This window comes from Leuresthes tenuis, unplaced genomic scaffold, assembly GCF_036924035.1.
Source record: "Leuresthes tenuis unplaced genomic scaffold, fLeuTen1.0.hap1 SCAF_10, whole genome shotgun sequence".
Taxonomy (NCBI): Eukaryota; Metazoa; Chordata; class Actinopteri; order Atheriniformes; family Atherinopsidae; genus Leuresthes; species Leuresthes tenuis.
Genome location: NW_027325364.1, coordinates 28,515,295 through 28,536,760, shown reverse-complemented (window position 1 = coordinate 28,536,760; position 21,466 = coordinate 28,515,295). Strand labels below are relative to the sequence as shown.

The 21,466-nt window shown below is 43.1% G+C and overlaps 1 protein-coding gene across 3 annotated transcripts in view; it reads right to left on the bottom strand.

Annotated features, from left to right (window-relative positions):
• usp45 (ubiquitin specific peptidase 45) overlaps positions 1-21,466 on the bottom strand; it is a 41,899-nt gene that overhangs the window by 4,417 nt on the left and 16,016 nt on the right. For 2 of the 3 annotated variants that reach the window (XM_072394822.1, XM_072394823.1), the window contains exons 9-17: positions 13,147-13,234; positions 5,051-5,132; positions 4,561-4,652; positions 3,849-3,905; positions 3,514-3,645; positions 1,377-2,031; positions 869-966; positions 600-686; positions 186-330 (exon numbers count right to left, since the gene is read on the bottom strand). In XM_072394822.1, coding sequence (XP_072250923.1) covers positions 186-330; positions 600-686; positions 869-966; positions 1,377-2,031; positions 3,514-3,645; positions 3,849-3,905; positions 4,561-4,652; positions 5,051-5,132; positions 13,147-13,234 — 1,436 coding nt within the window. The other variant, XM_072394824.1, reaches the window with a different exon arrangement.

Sequence of the window (21,466 nt, the reverse complement as noted above, 5' to 3'; positions counted from 1 at the left end):
AGAAGAAGAAAAAAAAAAAAAGAGGAAAAAAAACCCAACATGGCTCTATAAAATACAAAGACCTCTATTCATTAAGTCTTCAAGGTTAGAGTCTTTGCTGCACAAACGTTCACCTCTTTCATGAACCTCACACAAACGCAGACACACACACAAAAGAAACCATCTTAAAAGAGCTGACCCCTGACCTGACAGGTTCTTGTGGTGCTGCTCTGACTTCCTCTGGGGCGCACGCACTTTAACATAAGCGGTATAGTGGCCCCCGCGCATCGAGCCACTGTGTTCGACAATCCCATAAAGGCTGTACAGGACACGCTCACCGGCTGCCAGGTTCTGAGAAAAACAAGGGGAAAAAAGATAAGAATGAAGGCAAATGCGACTAAAGACAAGGAGACTGGTGGAAAAGACTAGAACCAACCAAGGACATTTGCCACGTCTCAGTGCACGTGGAGAAGGCCTTTTTACAGAAAACTAAAAAAAAAAGCAAACTCTGACACAGAATGGATTCACTAAATGTGAGGTAAATCAAGTACTTCTTCATTTTAGGCTGACTTTTTGATTTATTTTGTGATTTGGCAGCAGCAGAAGGGTCAGTGTGATACCTTGCAGGATGCAGAGCAGAATGGAGCCAGATCAAGGATCAGAGGAAAGTCAACATGGCGATTCACCTTCCGTAGGTTCATTCCTGCCTTAATGCATGCACACACACACAAACCCCCCCAAAAGTCAAATAAAACACAGAACCAGAGTACAAACAGCATTCAAGCACCACCACATACTGGAACTAATTAGGAAACATATTGAAATAAAACCACTGCTGAATATTTTATGAAATGGAGGTTGCTCAATCAGGAAGCGTGCGCCTGCCTACCTGGTGGAAGCGTTTCAGATGCAACGTGATGACAGAAGGCAGCAAGGATATGAGCATCTGCTTCCTAGCACTGGTGTAAATCTTTTCCACCTTCTTATCTACACAAACAACACAAGACAGTGAAATGTCAACTTCACGATAAATTTGGTTCACCTTGACAAAAAAAAAAAAAGTCCCACATTTACGGGTAAAAAAATGATGGTTTGAGTCCTTTACAAAGACACAGAATCATCAACAACTGCTTATTAGAGTATTGTACGGCCCAAATGCAGAAACATGTCTCTCAGTGGGCCTCAGGGAGTGAGAGGGCAGCTGTGTATGCAGCCAAACTCTGTGCAGCCATGTCGGGTGTTTGGAACATTCTGAGCACACATTCACGTGGCAAATCTGTTAATAAGATGAACCATAATTGTGAATAATTAGGAATCTTGTAATAAAAGTGCAACATATCAATCCATTCCAAGGAGACAAGACGCTGCACAGACCTTGGGGGTAACTCTGTTTTTACCTGCGGAGCTGCTCTTGCGCAGCTGCTTCTGCCTGCGTTCGGTGCAGTTCTCACAGAGCAGCTTGTTGTTGCCCATCAGCAGCTCCACGGAGGTGAACTGGTGGAGGCAGGACTGGATGGAGCACTCTTTGGAGCTGGGGGTGTAGCTGTAGGACAGAGCCTGGAAGGCCCCCTGGCGGTGTTGGTGATGGAGGTTATCTCTGGTGTGAGCGTCTGCCTGCTCCTCTGGGGAACAGTGAGCGGACGCAGGGGCGTCTCCGGCGGTGAGGCTGACTTTAGAAACTGCAGTAACGAGCTGCTCCACAGCGCCACACTGCCTGGTGGAGGATGACGACGAGGGAGAAGAGGAAGAAACGGGCGTAGGGGATGGAGTGAGGGTGGAGGCGGACGACGGCGTGGACATGTGTCCGTGGCTGTGGCTGGAGGTGCGTGGGGCCCACTCGCTCTCGGAGGCCTCGCTGTCAGCGTCATTACTGCTGTCCTGAGCACAGGAGTCTCTTTCACTGCCGTCTGACAGGCTGCCAGCAGCCGCCATCTTACAGACTGAGACACCCCGAGCGGATCCTCCTCCTACCCCTTCCTCCTCTGGTCGCTCTGCTCCACAGCCTGCTCCCTTCTCCTCAACAGAGCTGGAAGACCTCCTGCTCAGCTGTTTCTATGGGAGACGAAATTAAAACAGGTCCTTTCAGTTTTACAAGTTTCTGTCCGTTAAGACTAACCTTAACATATGACTAATCTCAGTAATGACTAAACTTGAAAATAAAGGTTCTGTGACGATCGCAACGATTTAAAATCAGCATTTTGGACTTTTGCAAGCTGACTTTTGTAAAAACAGCTGAAATCTGAAACTGGATTGAAGATGCTGTTCACCGCACTGCAGTAAAAATATCCTGCACATGAAATAAGCTATGACTTGTATAACTCCTTATAAAAGAGTTTAGATGTTCAACCCCATGCCAGAAGAGGTTGGGACAGAAAGGAAAAACAGTGACTCCTACCTACATTTATTTGAACTTCTCTTTCATGAACAACAAGATAGTTCAAGTTTTTTCTCAACATATTTCGATTTATTAATAAACATCAATTTTTGAATTTCAAGCTTGCAAAACATTTAAAAAAGTTGTTATGGGAGCCATTTGATACAGGGAGGTAAAAGCAAATGTTATTTCAAACAAGCGACATCAACATTTAATCGTGATTTGTGACAAAAGCAGCATCAATAGCAGATGGGCAGAGGATCTCCAGTTTGTCAACAAATGTGTGAGAAAAAAAAATCACCAATATGTTTTTAAAGCAATGTTCCTCAGAGAAGGACTGGAAGGGATTTGTATTTGTATCTTTCTTCCTCTACACTGCATAAGTGATCATTCATCAAAAGCAGATGGAACACTACAATACAGAACAACATGCCACTTAAAATTAACTGTGCAAAACAGAAGTCTAATGTCAACCTCGTCTGAGGGCGTCTGGGACCAATCAGTGTACCAGAACTAGTTTGGAAGAAATGGGCACTGTGTGCTCCAGGTCGAAGATAAAAAAGGAGCATTAAGACAGCAACAAGCCCAAAAGCCAGGCTCTGAGGTGGGACAAAAACAGCAACTCCGTGCTGTTCCACACCTTAAGACTTGTTTACTGGACAAATGGGACAAAAATAACACCTCCCATTTTTCTGCACTTGGCAGCTTTAATGCCAAAGTGACAGTGATAAAGTGACAGAAACAGTGTAGTAAGTGATAAAGGATTTACTTTGTTTATGGAAGGTGTTGCAGGCCTTTCCTGGTTTTGGGTTGTAACTGAACTGAGTTGACACGTTCATTGATCTGTTAGCAGTAAGTTTCATCTTAAATCATGCAAATAAAGGCATTTAATTTGGCAGCAGAGAACTTCAGTTTATAGTCAATAAGTAGCAAGTCTTTATTCAACATTTGGTCCAAGTATTTTGTAAACTTCTCTTCACAAAGTGTGACCCTCTTTTCAGACAAAGAGGGAAAAAAATATTGCTCATAATAGAAAATTCTGCTCAATAAAAATAACTGATTTGTGAGAGGAGTGAATAATAAGAGTCAGACAACTATGTTCTTATCAATCAGGACGCCCAGTGAGTCCAGTGCCAGAGCAGTTCATGTATACGGCTCACCTGTCCGCTAAGCTTCCTGGTGTTTTTGTTGGCAGAGTGCGAGACAGAAAGGACTTGTTCAGTGTGGGCCGCATGGGTGTCCTGCTCCCGGCTGCCCTTCCCCAGCCGGCCGGGGTTAGACGGTTTTGACATCTGAGAGCAGGACCAAAGACAAAACGTTTGGATTTAGAAAACCTTTAGCCAAATAATGACTGACTTTATCTCCCGAAAACCATTAGACGTGAAAAAAAAAAGGTACAACACAAACGTTTAAAACTCGCTGGTACTTTTTTAGTCACTAAGTTATCAACATCTTATACATCATTCACAGTGATGAGACTTTCAAAGCATCTCACCCGCTCCTCTATGATGGGTAATGAGATGTCTATGAAGGCTTCCTTTACTGTCGAGATCTGAAAGAGAGATGATGTCAAAACATATTCACAACCAAGTTAAATCAAATTCTGCTGCAGATCTTTTAAACACGTCTGAAAAGAGAGGCTGCTGTTTGTCAGCGTTGGCCTCTGCAGCTCCACACCTGGTGAATTCCTGAAGGGAATTATTTTACTTTGCAGTGGCATTTGCTTTCTTAACCATCCTGAGCTCTTCGTGTAAATGCCGGCAGTTGGTGTTTGAGCTGGTCCTTGAAAGGTTTTTGTTTGTTTTTTCCTTAACACATGAACGTGATTTGGTTGCAGCTATTGCAGTGGGAAATGTTCCTAGTGTGTCGGAAGCGGTGACTTAATCTTAGTTGTCTTCACTTCATGTCAATGAAAAAAAAATTAAGAGGGCAAAGAGGAATGCCAGTACTGCTGGAAATTGTATGGCGCTGTACTGAACCTCCTCTAGCATTCATTTAAAGTAATAAAACACAACAATGGAGATGGGAAAGGTTATCTTGACATGTTTATTCAAAAGCAGCTTCTGCCTGAATTAGCTGGTTGAAGGAAGTGTCGACTGTGACGCGCTGTATTTACAGAGAACACAGCACAGCACACTGAAATACACTTGATTGGTTCACTTTCACGTACTCTCATCCCTCTGTTTAGTTCACCCACAATCACTTACGTGCTCACACTCTTCGCACATGATTGTGTTGGTAAGCTCGCCGACAAAGATGCGGTCGACAAAGTTCATCTTCACACCTTCTTTTCCGTACGCTGATGAGAAGAAAAGCAATGGATAAAAAGAGACATAGTTTTCAATTCAACGACATTGAACTCATAACATGCTCATAACATTATCAATAAGCTCAGCTGAAATGTTTCAAAGCTACACCGCTCACAAATGCTTTTCCAAGAAATGCAGACAACCAATGTCACTGACCAAATGTAGTCAGTTATATTAGGATAGACTCAATAATTAGTAAATAAATGAGTTCCCTGATAATAAAAATTAATTTCTTAAGTGCAGCTACAAGGTTCATCTATTAAAGTGCACAGTTTTCTTCCTCTATATTTAGCCTTCCTCTGCGCATTCAATAGCTGTAGTTCCACTGACTGCCACAAGGTGGGAGTATTGATCTTAGACATCTGTCATATGCTGTGTTCAGATGAACCTTTAACTTGGCGTTTGGTCTCCTCATCTGCTGTTTTCTCTGTGGGATTGTTGAAAGCCTTTAAAATAGCCCCTTTCACCCTCTGCAAACAAAAGACACAAAACACAGTGACATCAACGAATTCCCATTATTTATAAGACTAAAACAAATTAAACTGCATGGCTTCTCCTGTATGCGTCCCAGTTTTTTCTTGACTTTACGTAATGACACCCATTAGTGATATATCACAATCTAGCCTGCAGCCGGGTTTGACAGGTATGCCCATTATAAGCATCGTTAGTGCAAAAAATAATTATTGTCCTTGTCTAAAATTGTTAACATGTAAATCTCTTAATGAACTGTGCACATTTCTGTGTGTGTGTGTGTGTGTGTACACGTATTGCACGAGGCTGTCTTATTGAAGATGACGTGGTCAGTGAGTGTGTTGGTGACAGAGCTGTGAAGAGGAACAGCCACAGTAAAGTACCAATCAATAGATAATTGGCCGTGGTCTGTGTCTGCGTTGAGACTGTTCAGCCCCCCCTGTCCCGGGACCCACGCACTGGACTGGCTATTTAGGTCAAAAAGCCCTGTTAATCCCATCCTGGCCAGTCTGCATCCCACTCAGGCAGTAAAGTCAAACCAGGCTGTGGCTCGCCTACTAATTAATTACCAGTAACCCCCATGCTCCCTTTCTCTCCCAACCATAACAGCGTGCACTGTCCCACACAGAATGGGCTGCAGGGAGGGGGTGTTAGGGGCGTGAGGAGGGCTGCCGGTGCAAGTGCAAGTGCTGAGGCATAGAAACTAAAATGAAGACAAGTCAAAGAAGGCCAGTCCATGCCCTGAGAGAGAAATACCTACCGTCTCAGCTAATTGGTGATAACTGACTGGGCTCAAATTAGCATATTCAGAGCTCTGATACTAATGGCTAATCAACACAAACACTTAGGGCCTCTAAAAGGTTAGTGACACACACACACAAAAAAAAAAAAAAAAACCAGTCTCTCAATGACACACACGCATGAAAGTTGCTAATATGTGATCTGTTTTGAAGTAATGTTTCACTTGATAAACATCTTGGCGATAAACTGATTTATTCCAGAAGTGAATTAATTACTGTTGGTTTAGAAAGTGATTTGTGCTTAATGTTTTTCTTGTTTTGACAAAAAAAAAAAAAATACTTCGATGACCTTCTCTAATTTATATGTTAGGTATCAAACCCATACGGGTTGATAAAAAAATATTTTCAACATTGTAAGGTTAAAACCCACTGTATCGCTGCTGTAAAAATGAGTTTCTGAGTGAATGGATGGAGGAGGCCATGCCCCCTCCCTCTTTACCTCCTTGATTGGATTGGGAGACTGATTGTATGTCTGTGTGTGTGTGTGTGTGTAGAAGAGGTCTGTGCGCGACCCTCGAGCACAATGGAACGACCCTGGAGCTCATTCAGCAGCTGTGGGTTTCCCAAGACCACACAATAATGTCGGTCGTGCCACTTGCAAGTCCCTAAGTGGCACAACTGTTCGTGTTCACAAGTTTGAATAGAAGCAGGGGAGCCCAGCCTGTGGCCCCTCCTGGGCCTGAGGCTGACCACTAAACACACCCGCTAACTTCTCCTCCTTGGTTCATACAGTCACTGGTGGGCCCTCCAAAGAGCTGCAGCAGGGTCTCCTAATTACCCTGTGGAGGGCTTTGTGTGTGTGTGTGTGTGTGTGTGCGTATGCCGTGAAAACTGGGGAACCAATAAGAAAGATTTTGTTGGGTTACATAAGGGCAAACAGCAACCCACAAATACATTACTGAAAATCTTACTTAACGAAAGCAACTATCAAAGTATTTAGAACTTTATAACTACTGATTTATTAGTAACTTCAAAGACTACCGCAAAACATTTGGAGTCCCCTCTCATTTTTTCTATATATTGAAAGGAAAACAAGAACTAAGTGCAGTGAGTTATTGATATGAGCAAACCTAAAGGGAGATACAGTACATAAGGCAAAGAAAGAGTTTGTATATTTCTACCAGGCTTGAAAGTCAACATGAGCTCCTTTTTTCTTCAACACAGCCTGAACCCTCTTAGACAAGCTTTCTGCCATTTATTAAAGTAGATTTCAGGAATAGCTCTCCAGACTCCTTGAAGAACATCCCAAAGCTCTTCTTCGGGTGTTGGCTGCCTTTTGTTCCGTTCTCTGTCAAGATGATCCCACACTGCTTCAAAGATGCTGGGGTCCGGGATCTGGGGAGGATTCATCCCTCCATGAGACCTGTTGCCACTGATTTTCAGTCCACTTCTCGTGTCATATGGCATACTTCGGCCTCTTTTCTTCCCCTAAGGATGGCTTCTTGATGAATTTCTGAGAATTTCATCTTAAAGTTTCATTTTAAGCCTGACACTTTTGTCCTCTATCAGAATAATACTTTTATAACCCCCAAAAAGAAAAGAAAAAACAACAACAATTATTAGTCATTGTAAAAAGTGATGTCATTGTAAAAGAACGACCTCCTGTCCTGAACACCATTCTTTGTTGCATGGAAGCTGAAGAAGCCTCTGACTGAACAGACTTTGTTATTTGATCACCATGTTAAGTTGACAATGTGCAGCATTTTCCATTATATTGAGATTTTGCGATGTTCTTCTTTTTATCATTAGTTCCGGGGACCCCAGAGCAGTCACTAGCACAGAGTCAGCCTCCCTTATCAGTTTCACTGACTCTGACACATGAATGCAAAGCTGATCGCACTTGTTGCAATATCTTGGGTCCTTGGACTTAAGCTTCCTTGAGATGTAGCCTGCTCTGTCCTTTCGTGTAGATAGCCTCAGTGTTGTGTTTCCAGTTCAGTCTGTTATCCAGGTGTAGCACTCCGATACCTTCACCTTTTGTCCAAGAATAGAAATAGTGTTTGGCTTATTACTGGCGCTCCTAACATCCACAATCATTTCCTTTGTCTTGTTCATATTCAAGGTTGTTCCTACACCAAGCAACAACGTGGTTGACCAGTTACTGGTGCTTAGCCTCTTTTCCATCACTGATACACTTAGTGTGAATGACCCATCTCAGCTTATAAGCTGATACTCCCCACCCTGTAGTTTAACACTGAAGAAGCCTTTCAGATGAGAGGTGAAACATCTTCAAGATCCAAGAAGAAGTCCAGTTGCCCTTATTCAAGCTCCTAGGATCAGACTGTGCTGTGTTTTTAGCATTTCCATAGATCCGACCAAAACAAGGTGCCACATATGGCATTTAAAACTGGTTCTTTGCCAAGCTGTCTTACCTGCAGACGAAACACTGGTTCGTACCTTGAGCTAGGTGCCTTTTTTGTCCTTGGATGATTGACAGGTCAGTATTATGTGGTTTAACAAGCAAACAACAAATTTCTCTGAAAATAGTCAGGTACAAGGACTGGACTGAAAAAGTTGCCAATGTCCAAAGAAGAATTTCAGCAATGTATAAGTGAATGGTTGATAAGGCTAATAATAAATGCCAGTGACAAAAAAAGCCGTCATCATGTTCTCACATGAATGGCTTTCCAAGGCAACACTGCATTCTACATGCATGTGCTTCATAATTCCGCTCTTACTACTACAATCAACAAAATAATTAATCGAACAGCAATACAGTTCAAGTATTAGCAGTGATGAGAAATATCTCAGTGTACCATCATTGCTGTTTGACCGTATTCAAGAATATAACACAAAAACCTGAAAAGAACACTGTTGTGATGTGAACATTATTAAGTTAATCTTATGCTATGCACCCACTAGGGGGTCAGTGTTGCATTATGTTGCATGTATTTTGAAAGGACTCTCCCACCCGGGTGTAATTAAAATGCTTGACCTCTGACCGACAGAAAAAGGCCTACAGACCAGATATATGGAATGTATATTTTGCCGTCTTTATATAAAGTTGAACTACGGCCAAGATGTTGTCGAGTGGTTCTTTGAGCTGAAGTTACCACATATTTTTGGCGACGAGGATAAACTTTTTTTTTTGGACGTGTCGTCTCCGTTTTGTCGTGTTTTTAGCTGAGCTAGGCTAAGGACTGCTAGTTAGCTGGTTAGGCGGCTGGTACGAGTGAACCGAGCACGAGACAACACTGGAGGGGAGACACGATCCGTTGCAGGGGTGCAGTGCAGCGACGGAGTGCAGCGACGGCAGGCACAGTTTCGGCGGCTGCAGATGACTGCGTGGGGACCGGGAGCCTCACGCTCGAATGGCTACATACGGAACTGAAACGAGGACTGGACGGAGTATGAGGAAAGGTTGGGACACTTTTTCTCTGCTAATGATATTACGGAGGCTAAAAAGCGCTCTATTCTCCTGAGAGCGTGTGGAGCAAAGACTTAAGACTTAAGCTGATAAGGAACTTGGCCACACCGCGGAAACCAGGAGATATTCCATATGATGAACTGGTCAGTCTCGTGGCGAACCACCATAATCCAAAACCTTCTGTGATAGTCCAACGATTCAAGTTTCACAGCCATTTCAGGAAGCAAGGTCAGTCTGTAGCCAACTTCGTAGCCGAGTTACGGCAGCTGTCAGAGCATTGTGATTTCGGGACAGTGTTAGATGATATGCTCCGTGACAGACTGGTGTGCGGCATAAATAATGATGCTATACAGCGCCGCTTGCTGGGAGAAACCCCACCACTGACTTTCAAGAAAGCCCTAGAGATTTCCCACCGTATGGAGATGGCTGCTAATAATGCCAAAGACATTCAGAAAGGAAATGGAGGAGCTACTGCATCCGTCATCAGTGAGGAGACATACAGGAGAACATGGGGGTCTAACCAGCCTTCTCTCAGACAATCCAAGCTCAGACTCAGGACCTACACAGGGCAGCCCATTCCTCACTTAGGGGTGATCTTTGTGGACATTTCAGCAGAGGGTAAAAAGGCAAAAGCCAGGTTGGTGGTAGCTAAAGGCAGAGGGCCCAGTCTTTTGGGCCGTGATTGGCTTCGGAAAATCTGACTCAACTGGCATGACATAAAGTATGTGCACACAACAGAGGATATTCTGAAGCAGTACAGTGAGGTGTTCAAGGATGAACTGGGCACACTGAAGGACATGACAGTAAAGCTCCATGTCGACCCTGACGCCACGCCTCGGTTTTTCAAGCCCAGAACAGTGCCCTATGCAATGAAGGGCAAAGTTGAGGAAGAGCTAGAGCGTTTGCAGAAGCTGGGTATCATCGAGCCAGTCCAGTTTTCAAGGTGGGCGGCGCCTATTGTTCCAGTGTTGAAAGAGGACAAAACTGCACGCATATGCGGAGACTATAAGCTCACAGTGAATCAGGTCTCCAAGCTGGAGGAGTATCCGTTGCCACGCATAGATGACCTGTTTGCAATCCTGGCAGGAGGGAAGCTATTCACAAAGCTTGACATGAGCCAGGCGTACCAACAGCTGCTGCTTGATGAGGATTCAAAAGAGTATGTTACAGTCAATACACACAAGGGATTATTCAAGTATAATCGCCTGGTGTTTGGAGTGGCATCCAGTCCCACCATTTTCCAGAGAACAATGGACACTCTGTTGCAGGGGATTCCACATGTAGCAGTCTACCTGAACGATATTTTGATCACAGGAGCCACGGAGGCAGAGCATCTGGCTAACTTGGAAAAGGTGCTGAAGAGGTTCTCAGATGCAGGGCTGCGATTAAAGTGCAACAAATGTGTGTTCCTAGCACCAAGTGTGACCTACCTGGGACACAAGATCACAGCTGAGGGGCTCAGTCCAGTGGAAGATAAAGTGAGAGCTATTAAGGAGGCCCCAAGCGTGTCACTGAACTTAGATCATTTTTGGGCATGGTGAATTATTATGGCAAATTCCTGCCCGACCTCTCAAAGGTTGTGGCCCCACTGTACAAGCTGCTTCACAACGACACTAAGTGGCAGTGGTGTGAGGAGCAGGAGGGAGCTTTTAAGGAAGTAAAAAAGCTCCTCCATTCAGCGACGCTCCTAGTCCACTATGACCCAGATAAGGAGATAACTCTTTCATGTGACGCTTCACCATATGGCGTTGGGGCAGTCCTTTCACATGATATTGGAAGATGGGTTAGAGAAGCCAGTCGGTTTTGTTTCACGTACGCTGACAGCAGCAGAGAAGGGATATTCACAGCTGGATAAGGAGGGCCTAGCCATCGTTTTTGCTGTTAAGCGCTTTCATCAGTACCTCTATGGTCGTGCATTTAAAATCTATACGGACCATAAACCACTCATGAGCCTGTTCAGTGAAACCAAGTGCATCCCGCCGCTAGCGTCAGCCAGGATACAGCGCTGGGCACTCACACTGTCAGCCTACCAGTACACTATAGTGTACAGAGCGGGTAAGGATAATGGAAACGCCGATGCACTGAGTCAGCCACCATTACCTGAAACATCTACTGTTACATATGTCCCAAGTCAAAACTTTTCTTTTACAGGGCTGGCCCAGTGTGGTAGAAGGAGAGGAGTTGAGGCCTTATGCTAAACGCAAAACAGAACTGAGTCTGCAGGATGGCTGCATCTTCTGGGGAGCGAGGATCATCGTGCCTCCCCCAGGCCGAAAACAGATTATGGAAGAATTGCATGAGACTCATCCAGGTGCATCTCGGATGAAAAGCCTTGCAAGATCCTATGTCTGGTGGCCGAGACTGGATCAAGATCTGGAGAACAAGGTGAAATTGTGCACACAGTGTCAAACCAATCAGAACATGCCTCAACCTTCTCCCTTGCACCGATGGTAGTGGCCAGACCGCCCCTGGTCTAGGCTGCATGTGGACTTTGCTGGTCCTTTTATGGGGCAAATGTTTCTTATAATGGTGGATGCACATTCTAAATCACATCACAGCTCCCACAACCATTGATAAACTCAGGCAAGTGTTTGCAGTCCACGGTTTGCCTGACAAACTGGTCTCTGATAATGGCCTGACATTCACCAGCGAGCTGTTCAGTGAGTTCATGCAGCAGAATGGCATTCAGCACATACGGACAGCTCCTTTCCACCCAGCCTCAAATGGGTTAGCAGAGCGGGCTGTTCAGACAGTGACGCAGGGCCTGAAGCGGATGACAGGAGATTCGCTCAGCACTTTCACGTTTCCTGTTTAAATACTGCCTCACGCCACAAACTACAACCGGACGCACTCCAGCAGAGATGCTGATGGGGCATAGGCCTAAATCGAGACTGGGCCTGCTGCGTCCAGACATGACGGCAAAAGTGGAGGAAAAGCAGGAAAAACAGAAAGAAAGTCATGATCAACATGCACGTGAGAGACACTTGAAACCAGATGACTGTGTCTATATGAGGAACTTCAGCAGCAATAGCAACCAGAAGTGGCTACCTGGGATTATTCTCAAGCGTAGGTGGCCACTCTCCTATGTTGTCCAGCTGACTGATGGAAGTACGTTCCACAGACATCAGGATCATGTATGCCTGCGGCATGATACAGGTTTGAAGACAGACAGTGCCACTGAATTTCCAGTGGTGAGACCAACAACTGCGGAGGTGGGTCCACAGGAGACAGAGAGACAGGCAGAGGTTTCTGGGTCTTCCAGAGGGGATGAACACTGTCACACTGACACCCAGACCCCTCTCAGTTGCCCTATACCAGAGCCACCAAAAACACCAGCAGTGAGTGCTGGGTCACCGGGGTTAGTGCGAAGGTCACAGCGCACTCGCAAACCTCCAGACAGACTGAATGTTTGATTAAACAGGTCAAGTGGGACTGAATGTTAAAGCTGTCATGTTTTACAGGTGTTTGTGCCTCAGTGACAGTGGTTTAAGTTTTGGGTGTACGTCAGCTAAAAACACCACTGTTGGTTTCTCCTAGTTAATTTACATTTTGGGAAATGTTGGAATTTAAAGGGGGAGAAGTGTTGTGATGTGAACATTATTAAGTTAAGCTTATGCTATGCACCCACTAGGTGGTCAGTGTTGCATTATGTTGCATGTATTTTGAAAGGACTCTCCCGCCCGGGTGTAGTTAAAATGCTAAATGCTTAAAATTTGAGCTGAAGTTACCACAAACACTACTAAAGATCCTCCGATAAATGTGCTCTGAACTAGTAGAAAGAAAAGGAATCGAACAATAATGAAATCCTAAAAAAGCATGGACTGTATATGATGTGTGCAGACTTACTTTAGTTTCCTCTACTCGTATGGAGTCCAGTAAGTAGTGCAGAAGCTCTTGACTGTCTTGCTGTTGGTAGCCTTTGAAGCGTGGAGCTCTGCAAGAGAACAAAAACTTAGAGTTAAGACGAACAAAAACTTGTGAAGAGAAAGCGAAGGATAGGAGAACAGACAAATAACATGAATGGAATCTGTAGCATAAAGAAAAATACGCCATTGTTCGCAGACAAAAACAAGACAACTAAACAAGTCTAGAAGAATCCCACCACACAAAAAACAGCAAAAATTAAGAGAGAAATGTGAACAAAAGAGAAATCTACAACTTTCCTCTGTCAAGGCCTTTTCCCGACTTTCCATTGCATTATTACTAAACTCCTAGCTGGCGACATCTCTAGTTCTTCCACCCCTTTTACTGCCGAGACATCTCTGTTACAGTCACAGGTGAAGAAAACCAGTGGAGCGAACAATTACATGTTATAGACTAAACAAAGGAAGATTAAATACTTTAGCAAATATAATCGGTTTAAGATTACATAAAGGTGTACAGTATGAAGTCATCCAGCTCTACTGGTGCCAAGTGAACAAACAATCATGCAACAATAGTACACATTTTGCCACAAAAACAAACAAACAAACAAATTAAGTCAAAATGGATGTTTGTGGGGTATGTGTCATTTGGTAGGTGCAAGGTTATTCTGCCAATATGCGTTAAATAACAGACTTTCAGAAACAGATCTATTGTAACAGCAATGTAGAACAAGCTTACATATTTGACATCATAGAGCCACGAGAGAAAACATGAGCAGAGACACTGATCGTCCATGTGTCCCAACATATATGTAAACTTGGACTTTATGTTGAGTAATGCAAGGTGAGTCTCCACCATGGTCATTAATGCCAGAGCGGTTAGAGAGGAGGCTGTCCTTCTTCTGGCCATCCCCGGTAAAGCAGATGTGTGGACAGATGCCAGGGGCAGATGGGTAGCCAAGGCTTAAGCCATCGCAACCTGTTGGGTCAAGCCAGCTACATAACTAAAGGACTGGTTGGTCAGATTTACATATACTGGTTCAAGAAGTCATCACACAGACGTTAAAAATGTTTGTAGGGCAGCGGGACTGTGGCGGTGGGTTACCTTCTCTAACTGCTGAGGAGGATCTTTGTTAATCCTTCAGGTCTGTGTAGTACGATTTCCTGTCATACTGGAGTCAAATATGTTCGGAATACGATGGTCACTGATTCTCAGACACAATGTAGCAATAAATATGGTGTTTTCATAATCCAAGTATACGCACAACCTGCTCACAGTGGGTAGTGACAGTAATATCATTTATAAATCTCCTTATGGGAATAATTCACTTAAAACTACCTCAGTTTGAGATGCTCTGACATGTTTTCCTATGGCTGGGGGAGAAATAGCTGACCACCTGCCTGCAACACAGATTATAACCAGTATGTCTGGAGGAGCCCAGAGTCATCCTCACACCCTTACATATCAACATGATCTCTGTCTTTTGTGCAGGCACATAGGGAGAGGGCTGGGAGAAAAGAAAGCCTTGGTCCACTAAGTAGCCTGTCGAATTACGAAAAACAGATTTTAAAAAAAGAGGGACAAATATAGGCACATCAGAGAATGAATAAATGAGTGAAAAGAAGAAAATAAAGGCAGCTAAAGAGAAAATGGGAACGATGGTTGGAATCAGTGGAAAGGAGGAGGTCTGGAAGCTCATCCCAGTGGAGAGAAGCAGAAGGGCCCTGTAGCGCTGCTCTCAATCTGGCCGATGCAAACAGCTGCGGTGCTAACACAATTAATAGCCGGATGAGTTAGTACCAGACACAAGGCCACGCAAGCCCCCCCCCCCAAGAAAAAAACCAAAACATACATGTATGAGCACCCGCACACACTTCACATAATTCAATAATCCTTTACTGTCATGAGATGTCAGTGTCAGGCCTAACAAAAAATCATATATACACACATATATGTATGTATATATATCTATATATATATATATATATCTATATATATATATATATATATAGATATATATACATACATGTGACTCAGTGAACTATAAAATGTTTAAAGTTTAAAACAAACCTGTCTAAAGCATATCCATGGTACCATTCGATACTCTGGATTAACTAACCCTAACAATAGAGATCAGTGGTAGAGCTGTGCTTCTATGACATTTCTAACAGGTTGAAAAGTAACACAGCTGCTGCAGTCAAACAGGAAGGAGGGAAAAATAATGCCAACAGTGGGAACGTGGGAATTAATCTGATCAATATCACTGCCACATCATTCAAGCAAAAATTGTTGGGTGATTGTAATTAGTTAAGTTTTAAAGCATTTTATAAAGTGGGTGTGGATGAGAATGTGAAGATACAGACATATTTTGATGCAATGTGGTGAGTTTGAGAGCTACACACTTACTTTGGATGAAAATGGTAAGTAAATTATATGTAGTTTAGTAGTGATTTCAATTAAAAAAAATAATAATAATGGTAGTCTCACATCTTTAAAAGTGAACAGAAACAGGTTTTAGAGTAACTGGTCTCTGTTTTAGGTTGAGTACTCTTTTCTGCTGACGTGAAGAATCTTCTGGGTGAAACAGCATAGTCCGTTTTTGACAAGTGGAGACAATCACTGTACATGCACTGATGTCTTTTTCTCTCATTTTCCCTGAGAACTGATTGGTTGGGAGTCAGCGTTTTCACCAAACATGGTGCTGTGTATCATTTCACTTACACTTACATTGATATCGTCTGTCCAAAAGACATTGTTCCAGAAGTCTTCTTGTTTGTTCAGAAGCAGTTTTGCTAACCTAAGCCATGCCTCCGTGTTCTTTTTAGAGAGATGAGGCTCCTGGCAACCCTTCCAAACAACCTTACTAGTGCGGTCCTTTCCTAATTGCCCTGTCATGAACTTGAACACTTAACTTGCTAACTGAGGCCTGAGGAGTCTGAGATGAAGCTCTTGGGTTTTTGGCAGCTTCCTTGAGCATTGTACTGCTCAATCTTAGGATTAACCTTGCTGCAATGTCCACTTTGGGGAAGATTAGAAAATGCATTGAATGTTTTCCACTTGTGAATAATCTCACTGTAGACCCACTGTGAAACCAAGATAGTTTGGAAATGGCCTTGTGACCCTTCCCAGGTTAATGTGCAGCAATATATGCGTCTCTAAAAGCTGGTGTCTTTCCTCCTTGGCATTGTGTTAACATACGACTGAATGGCCCAGACCAGCAAACTGCCAAACTGCTTTTATAGTGGGGCTCACACTTGCTGATGATGAATTAATCAAGTGTATTTTAATAGCAGCAGCTGGCTCCTTGTACTTAGTTTTCCACACTCTGCTCCTGCATTTTGGTTTATTTTTTGTTAAATAAATGATTCCATGGTGTAATATGTCATATGCTGTTTATCTGAGGTCGTATTTATCTCATTTTAAAACTTTGTTAGGACCAGATGAAGATTTTTACCATGCTCTGATGCATAAAACTTGAAAGCTGTACGAAGACATCCTTTCTTTTTTGCAAGGACCGCATTTTGAAACAGACAACAGGCATCCGAAAATATTTGTCTACATATCTGTCTACAATATCTTCAAACTGTTGAAAGGTTTTGTGCTATTCATCAGCTAAATCTAACTGAGAGCTAACAATGATATTGGCCTTCAACAAAGTATCATCTGGACCAAACTGAGAGTGTAACAAGCAACAAACCACTTTATAAAACACAGTCAGGTTCTTTTTCCATTAAACTTGTGTTTAACAGGTTTCAATTCTCAGAGGCTGCACATAGAGAAGTAATCACCATCCTTTTCTAAGGAGTTAAAGTTCTTACTGGCACTTAGAATTAGAAATATATGAACAAGCCAATATTTGTCTGCTTATCTGCTTCTTTTTAAGAGTGTATGTGTATGTGTGTGTATGGCTGGATAGTGTAGTGGTATGATTGCCACCTTTCATATGGGAGATCTGGGTTCAAATCCCCTGCATGAAAGGTACTGTCTCCAGTAGGGGTCCTTAGGCAAGACCCCCTTACTCTATCTGCTTATCTGTAAGTCGCTTTGGATAAAGCGTCTGCTAAATGCATAAACATAAACACATAAACATTAAATGCATTGTTGTCCTCTGCTATTTCTATTAGGGATGAAAAGCTTGTCACAAGGCTCGTTTCTTAACTAATCTTAAGAGATGTAGGTTTGTGGACATTTATGCACAGTAGATGGTTAGAGAAGAGATCCTCGTAGTTTTCATGTTTTAAATACAAAGCCGTGTCCAGTGGCTGCCTGCAAATGCCTTCAATCAGTGTTTGTAAGAAACAGGTGCAGATGAAAACCTGTATTTGGCTTTTTTCTCCTGCTTACGTACTGGAAATGTATAGCGTGCACCGTGATACAGTAAGAATAATGAGTAAATGCTAACTCATAACACTTCCTCAGATTCCAAGTACCCAGAGCGACATAGATATATACATGAATTTTTAACTATTAAATGCTATTTTTCCCTGTCTTGCCACTAACTGCAGTTCAGCTGCTGACTAGCTTTGTAGTATACTGGTTACAAGCTGGGACCCTGCCTGGCACCAGATATAGAGTGTGGTGCTGACCATCCGACACACACAGCTTGGCACTGGTCCGAGCACACGAGAGCCCTTCCACTGGCAGGAGGATGAGGAGGCTGACTGTAGGGTACTCAGCTGGTGAGGTCAAATGCAAGTGAACGCGTGCACAAACATGCACACACTCACACAGGGCTCCAGCTTTACATATAAACACTCCAACGGTCCTCAATTGGAGCCAGAGAGCCTTATTAACCTGCTCGTCAACCCAAACCTTCTGGAAAAGACAGTCAGAGAGAATCGGTAAAGAGATGTCAGTCTCTCAGGTCAAGGGCAGACCCAACGCTCTTTGAGTGACAAGAGCTCGCAGCAGCAAGTGAGGAAGGCAGCATTCAAACGGTGCTGCTGTCAAAAAGGTCACTACAACAGAAAAATATGCCCCAGTAAATGGGAGCCGTTCTTGACCTTAGCCTTTTGATTTCAAATCGCAAGACCTGACAGAAGGTAGACGAGGTGCTTTGTGTAAGAGTCTTAATGGAAAAACATGAACGCTACTAGAACTACGTGCACTTTGTGGATGTTAGAGGGAAGGCTCGTCCCACAACTTCCATGCAAATCAGTACCTGATAATAAAGTGAGCTCTCACAGTAAGAAAAAAACCCTCAACATTTTTTGGCAAAATGCAACCAAAAAGAGTGCTAACCTGATTTGATGTCTGCAGCATTTTTCCCACACGTTGCCACAGGAAGACTGAAGCAAGTTGGGGAATTCTTGAACGAAACATTGGGTGAAGCATCATGCTAAATATTGGATAAGATGGCGAGGAGTCAGTGAGATTTTATCCCCTATGGAACATATCATGGAATTTTTTCAGAAGATCCAGAGATATTTCTTTGTGTGAGCGACAAAGGCAAAAGCCAACACTGAAAGGCAGCAATCTTGGCAGAATGGAAATGCACAATATTGTGGCGCCATCATGTCAATCAATACAAGTTCATCACAAAACCTTCAACATAACCTTTCACAGAAAAAAAAACCCACTTCTGTAAAAAAAGTTTTTAGAGACTTTTTAGCTTATTAAATCACGACCAACTCAATGATTTTTCAATGCTTACATGGTCCAACATTTGTTCTTTGTGCCCCACAAAGTTTAAAGGCAAATAAATCTCTACAGTTTCAGTCACTGCCATCAGTTAATGATACATTATTTGCGGCTGGACTGATTGCAGTCAATAAGCTGAGCAGATACTAATGTTAGGCTGATCCATCTCTGCATCCCTACAGAAAGCAACTGTTAGTGAGCACAGTTCATTCTACATCCACAAATGTAACTTAGAATTGTAACATGCAACAACAAAACATATGAAGAATGAGAGAGACTGCTGCCCTCTCCGGGCCAGAACTCCCAAACTGAGACAAAGTGTCAGTCAGGGGCATCAAAAGCTCCAAATCATCTTTTCTAAATCATAGACATGCAAACAGAAATGCAAGGATTTTTGCTAAAGAGGGTGAGCAGGAAAAGGATGATCTGTTCAAAAGTTCAAAACCTGATACGTGATGATATTTGGATATTGGGGATATTTTGGCTTTTTCAGGGAAGGCTTGCTTATCTAACAACACAATGCTCAAACACATTCTGGAACTACATTTAAAAAAAAAATCTTTTTAAGGATTTTTACTGGTTCTTGTATCTGAATTGCAAGTAGCTTGATAGGAACAGGGGTCAGACAGAGGGGCCAAGCAGCAAAGGGCCACAGGCCGGGACTCGAACCCGGGCTGGCTGCTTCAAGGAGCATCCGCCTCTGCACATTTATTCTGACAAAATGGGCTCTGGTCAGTCCGGACCTGGCACACCTCGAAATGATTTGGCATATTGTTAAAATAAATGCAAAATTCTTAAAAGTCGAGGTCCATACACCCTTTCTATCCGAGAATAGAGAATTAGCTCCCAAAGAGTTGGAGAGTGTTGTGAAAAGCAGCTGCAACACAGCAGTGACCACACTGCTATACTAACTAAATATGTTTTGGCTGGCATTGAATTCAATATCCACCAACCTTTTTTTGACAAGACACAAGAAACGGTTTCATTTAATATTTGACATGCAAAGAAAACTGTGATCACTGGAATCTTCTGATCTGAAACCATCTGGCAAGAATAAAATTGATATGTTTAATTTTTCACTATTTAAAGACTAAAAATAATTTGTGAATGAATCCCAATTTACCTGAAATTTTGCCTTTTCTGTATTTATATACAAAACTCTAACTTCAGGCCCTGAGTACATTTAATGTTAAAGGAGCATTGTGTAATTATCTGCTGTTCCTCAGATTCTGTCATTTCCGATTGTGCATTGAACGCAACACTCCAGCTTCGGACAAACTAGTGGCCTGACGCTGCATGCAGCGCACACTACCCAACACATCCATCACTCAAATGTGTCACAATGTCTTCTCCATCGAGTGAAACCACCTTCTCAAGTTCTGAGGTTACTTTTAGAGAAAATAATTATAAATAGATGTTACATATGGTCAGATATTCTGTGAAAAGATAACTGGTATTCTAGTAATAAAAGCTAATATGAGCTATGTAAGGCTAAAGGCTGTTTGTATTTAGGCTGATAGAGGGATAGCATTAGCAGGCAACACATTGTATCTCGCTGACATTATCTTCAAAGCCTCTTAGTATCACGTTACATTTTGATTGAAATCAGCTGTAACATAACACAGAGTAATTTCTGTCCAGCTAACAAAGCTACTTAGTAGTTTTGGTGCATAACAAACGTTTAATCAGTGCTCGCGTCACCCTTTGTCCCTTCTAGGCCACTGTAATCATTATGGCGAAGTGGTGTCCTTCCGGGTAAGGTTTGTGTAGAGCGGACCTGTATACGTTTATGTTTATGCATTTAGCAGACGCTTTTATCCAAAGCGACTTACTACTGTCATGATTCGCATCCAGTGTCACTGATGCAAAAAAGTCTTTCTACATCAACAAGATTCATAGTACTACTGACACCCGGAAACTTTTTTCCACCTTCAAAACTCTACTTAATCCTCCGCCTCCGCCACCTGCTACCAGTCTAACAGCAGACACCTTCGCCTCATTTTTTACTGACAAAGTGGCAGCTATAAGCAAACAGTTTACCAAACCTGTTACCACAAAATCTGCATGCAGAAGTCCTACTGCATCATTTTCCTCATTTACCCCTCTGACTCAGAGCAGTGTGTCTAAACTTCTCACATGTAGCCATCCTACTACATGCCCGCTGGACCCCGTTCCTACTAATCTTCTCCAATCCATTGCTCCTACTGTAACTGCAGCAGTCACGCATGTGATTAATGCTTCACTGACATCGGGCACATTTCCTACCACTTTCAAACAAGCTCAGGTTACACCGCTGCTCAAGAAACCTTCCCTCCCTCCAACTCATGTGGAGAATTATCGGCCGGTCTCTCTCCTCCCGTTTCTGTCTAAAATCATTGAAAGGGCGGTCTTTAAGCAGGTCAACGATTACCTCTCTCATAACAACCTCCTTGACCCAAACCAATCTGGGTTTAAAAGTGGACACTTCACCGAGACGGCTCTGTTAGCTGTGACAGAAGCCTTAAAAGAAGCCAGAGTGACAGCTAAGACTTATCGGCTGCATTTGACACTGTCAACCACAATATTCTTTTGTCCATGCTCTCAAGCATGGGCATCACAGGGAGAGCACACTCCTGGTTTGAATCGTACCTCACTGGTCGGTCCTTCAAAGTATCCTGGCTTG